This window comes from Penaeus chinensis, chromosome 40, assembly GCF_019202785.1.
Source record: "Penaeus chinensis breed Huanghai No. 1 chromosome 40, ASM1920278v2, whole genome shotgun sequence".
In the NCBI taxonomy this organism is placed as follows: Eukaryota; Metazoa; Arthropoda; class Malacostraca; order Decapoda; family Penaeidae; genus Penaeus; species Penaeus chinensis.
The window spans coordinates 1,104,780-1,109,779 of record NC_061858.1 but is presented as its reverse complement, the minus strand read 5'-3'; the positions used below and the strand labels follow the sequence as shown (position 1 = coordinate 1,109,779).

The 5,000-nt window shown below is 37.8% G+C and overlaps 1 protein-coding gene across 3 annotated transcripts in view; it reads right to left on the bottom strand.

Annotated features, from left to right (window-relative positions):
* Positions 1–4,117, bottom strand: part of LOC125047087 — a 7,913-nt gene extending 3,796 nt beyond the window's left edge. The window contains exons 1-2 of one of the 3 annotated variants that reach the window (XM_047645192.1): positions 4,096–4,117; positions 390–568 (exon numbers count right to left, since the gene is read on the bottom strand). In XM_047645192.1, the coding sequence (XP_047501148.1) occupies positions 390–533 (144 nt within the window). In that variant the 5' untranslated portion in view covers positions 534–568; positions 4,096–4,117. Of the gene's footprint in view, positions 1–389; positions 569–1,411; positions 1,563–1,806; positions 1,943–4,095 lie in introns of those variants that run through there. The other 2 variants (XM_047645191.1, XM_047645190.1) reach the window with 2 other exon arrangements.
* Between the last annotated feature and the right edge of the window lie 883 nt (positions 4,118–5,000).

The window sequence follows — 5,000 nt, the reverse complement described above, 5'->3', positions numbered from 1 at the left end:
GTTGCATGTTGCACAAATATTGTTGTGTGAGGAAAAATATGTTACAATGAATAATTCCATAATGAAAGATTGCGTAATTCTATATGTAGACCTCATGTTGCATAGTATACTTATTTAATTCATCATAACAAAAAAAGAAAGAAAATAGCGCCGCATTTGCTCTTCTCACACAAAGACATGAACTTAAATCATGTCCAGGACATGATTTAAAGGACGAAGCTATTTTCCATGTTTTTTTGTTTTGTTTGTTTGTTTGTTTGCATACCTTTCAGTGAATCCCGTTTATGGTTATTTAAACTAAAGAATCTCGCAATTCAGAAGGATACACAAAGGGCAGTTCTCACGGTAATAAAAGATATAGAGACAAAGAGTAGAAGAAGAGTCCTCACCTTGTTTAGGTCAGTGTCATTACTAATTGAGAAATGCCTGTCGCAGACGTCCTGGGGCAAGCTTGGGAAGATGAAAGCTCGACTTGGTCTCGGGTCCCAGGCGGCCAGCACGAGGAACAGCAGCCACGGCATCGAATACATCATCGTCAAGTCAGATGACCTCTACGAAGGTACTCAAACTGTGTGGGTATAATATAACATGTGTTACGTGGATATGAGCTGGCGCTATGATCAGTAAACAGAGCAAATGAAAGAAAGGGAAGTTTGGACAAAGTCAGACAAATGTGAATATATGGAAACAAATAGAATGATAAACAGAGGATGTGCAGTGCCACTAGATTGTTGATAAAGAAAAAAAACAAATGAGACAAATAAATCTATAAGCCTATATTAGATAATATAGGAACTGGCGAGATAATGTAGATGGATATACTGTATATAAAAAAACATGTAATGCTCTCAGAGATTAAGTCATTTGCTTGTAATATGGAAATTAATATTTACAATTTAGTATACAGTATGTTCAGTTGTCAAAATAGCGTTCAAATTTAAAAAAAAAAAAAAAAAAAAAAAAAAAAAGTATCCGATTGTAATCAAAATAGACGTTGCAGTCAAAATATTACACGATGTTATTTCTGCGAAAAACACTTTTAAGACTAGCACTAGCACATGTATTACTAGTACCAACTGGATTTAATATCATTGCCATTAGTCTATGTTCATACTTGATGGCTTCATTGTAGACTTCACACCAAGAACTTCATTTGTATACTGTATCTATCTCACTTTTGATAATGTTGCTTAATTTTGGAATCACGTATACACTTCATATCATGATCACTAATAATGCGTTGCAGACAAGTTGGCAAAGCCAACAGGTAGTTGCAATGTGTTCAATCATAGCACATTTTATTTCCACCTTTGAAACTGAAGAGTCCACGTACAGCACGATCTCAATTGGTAAGGAATTTGAATACTAGATATTTACCATCGGGAAGAAACACAAAATAGATATGAATTACTATAGGCGAAGCTGCGAGAGGGAGCGATGCAAGCACTGGCACGTCCTGGGACAGATTGAAGGGCCTGCAGCGTCGAGCCAGGGAGCGGGGCATCTGAGCTTCCCTCGATCCTTTAGTTTCACTTTCTGTAAGGACTTGTCCCGCAGACTGCTTACTCAGAATTTTTTCCCACATTTTATTTTTTTATCTTCTTTTATTTTTTTTTTATTTTTTTTTCTTTCATTCTTGTTTTCCTTTCATTGTTTTCTCTCTCCTCGCTGCGTCATCATTATCACGCATATCAGTGTGACATATCGGTACCACATTAATACACACTTCCAATTATTAATTCCAGTTTTACATAAAACGTTGCCAACAACAACGATACATGTCACGCATGTTGCAACCCAACACACCTTTGCCACGGAGACCACGCCCCCTTCCTCCCTACGCTGCAGCCTCCTCGCCACACACCGTCTATTACCTTTCCGCCTTAGAGACCAATCTCTTCATAAAAACTAAGACTGTCGTTAATGGCAGTTGTCGTACAGGAGGGATGGGAATATCCTTTCCGTTTCCGTTGACCATGATTTTCTTTTCGTCTCTCCGCGGAAAAATACTCTAAAAGCCAATATATTCCATTTTTCTTAAAGATGAAAGCTTCAATATACTAATTTTATGTATAGTGTTTTTTCTCCTACAGAATATTTTGTCTTTTTTTCAACCACGACGGTGTTATTCGGCATATGCTAATACAGTTATGCACTGCTCGAGTCAACAATTTATATAAACCAGTTACAGAAATACCCTTTACGTGGATGATGTGAATGTAGTGGGTGAAGATATGGGTAACATCATGTATTAAAATGACGCTACGGCATCTTCATATCCGGGTAGGTTCAAGATCGTTCATTGTTTTACCGTAGCAGATCTCCACATCCCAAGAAGGACATAATGACTGTGTACATGATTGGGGAGAGTCCTAAGTGCTGAATTATTATCCCTCCCCACAACAGAATCAAATGGACACAGATCGGTAAACTCAAAGTATGTGGTTTATAGTGGAAGTAGAAACACCCCGCCCCCCTTCCCCCTACAGCGAAGTCCCGTAGTCAGTTGACTATCCTGTACTTACCTGGCGCGGGAGATACCAAGGTCAACAGAGTCCGGATCGCAGCTCCCTTGCCCCGATGTGTTCATTTGCATTATGGGGTAAAACTGCACTACCTGCAATTTATGTGTCGTAGATATCCATCCATTTGCTCACACATATATATGTAGTAACGCGCTCGCGCGGATACATGTGTCTGAAAGTTTGCGTGGGTATAAATATAGATGTATATGAATGTAAATGTTATATTCTCATTCTTATTGCATTATTGAATTATATAGCTTAACAGCCACCTTACTGAATATATTTTTTTTTCCATGTCATGCGTGGGTGCAGCCAGGATTCGCCAAGCTCCCAACCACAGCGGAAGTTCAAGGGTTCTACCTAGGATTATAGTGTCACAATGAACAATCTAGACATTTCCTTACTTTCATGCAATGACTAACATAGAATCACAACATCTTATGAAAACAAGGAAAGAATTGCGATTCGTTATATATCCATTTTGAACGCTGTATTCAATCAATGTTAAAACTGCATCAAACGTATCTCTTTACTTGTATCTGCGTTTCTCTCCATAGGGAAAAGATGTACAATCCCAGCACGTTTCCCGGACTTCGTATGTCCATCGTTACTAAGGTCGCGAGACAAGTTTTTCAAAGTTTTCTTTTTTTATTGTTGCCCTTTTAATATTATCTTTCTGACTCTTATGAGATGCGTATTTCGTCTTGCGTTACTATTTTTATATAGTTCTTTTGTTGTAATATCCTGGAAAACGTTCTGAGCTTTAACAATCGAGTTTAGTATAATGTCCTTATTGTTGGGCAGAGACAATTAGTATTTACGATGAAATATCTTTATAAATACACAGTACACGAATAGCACGTCCCTTCAGCGATTAATATTCATCATATAATAACTGTAAATGTTATGCCAATACAATGCTATTCCTGAACAAGATTTAGCATTTAACTATTACTAGGTTATATTTAGGTTTGGTTATGTTAGCTTGGTTTATGTTAAATATTAAGTTAAGGATTGGGAGACATGAGTTTAGTTTGGGCAAGGTTATGTTTGATTAAGGTTCAGGTTGGACAGGTTAGCTTAGACTAGGTTGTGTTAGGTTTAGGGTTTGTATACATGTTAAGATAGGCTATACAGAGCTTATGTCACGTTAGGTAATGAAGATAGGTACGTAGTGCTATATGACCTTTGATGTCTAGCACATTTATTTGTGTTAACTAATAACCATTACTCCTAAAACATAAACAAATGCGCATCACAAGAACAGATTCGATTTTTTCGCAGCATCATCCTTCACCCTCACCTTTCCGTTCACCTTCTCACCTCTCTCGTTACTATGGTACCTTCTTTTGTTGCATGCCTTAACAATACGTGTCTTAATAATGTAAAATTCGTGTACATGCCATAAATCTGCGAAATTGTATTCTCCTAGGACAGGAAGAGGCGTTTCTAAACAGTGCCTACAAAAAATGTTATCCGTGTCATATCCTGCAGACGAAGGCAACGCTTGGGTGAAAAATCCATGTCACTTATCTCATGACGTCACTGAAGCCTCTAAAAACACCCTTACTTCAGGGTCATGTAGCGGAGGATTCCTGCTGGACGCCGGTGCTAACAACAAAGCTCCCCGTAGGAGACTGGGACCTTGAGAGGATCGCTTTTTTGCCGCTGCCCATCGCGGGGAAAAGCGTTTCCCTTCTTGCTACGGATGGTGCTATGCGATGCTGATTGTCTTGAATGTTTTGCAAAATCTGGGGAAAATTCCAATAATATTATAGTAAAGATAATTAATTTCTCTTTCTTTATTAATGTTTTAAAATACAGTGCAAGCGAAACTTGGTTCTGTAGTTTACCTCGAAATGGAACCGAGTTTTATGTCCTCTATTTTTTACAATGAGTTTTTACCAGTTTATTTAAGCAAACTGTTTTCTGTTGATTTTTTTAGAAGTTGTTTCCCCTAAAAAAGTGGGATTTATTCATCTAAAAAATGTATACGTGCTTGTTCAAGAAAGAAAGACGGAGGGGGGACAGAGAGAGTGGGTGAGGGAGAGAAAGAGAGATGGAGGAGTATGGGGGGAGAGAAAGAAAGAGATGAGGGATGGGTGGAGAGAGAGAGAGTGGAGATAGAGTGGGAAGGAGGGTAGAGGGAAGGAGAGAGAAACAGAAAGAGAGAAGAGAAATACAAATGGGGGTAGAGTGAAAAGGGGGACGGGGAAAAAACAGAAACAGAGACAGTAAGAATTTCTAAAGCATCTTAAAACTGCATTTCCACACTCACACAGTAAAAATTAGACCAGGACTGCACAAATGTATTTATCTTCGAATTCTTAGGTTGCATTACAAAACTTATAATTCCTTTTTTTCCATTTTGAGTTTTTGATGTAGAAATTTCTGCTTTTTAGCCTTTTATCCTTGCATTTTTTTCAAATAACTGAAACCGTTTTGTTCAAATTAAGATAAGAAAAAAAAAATAAT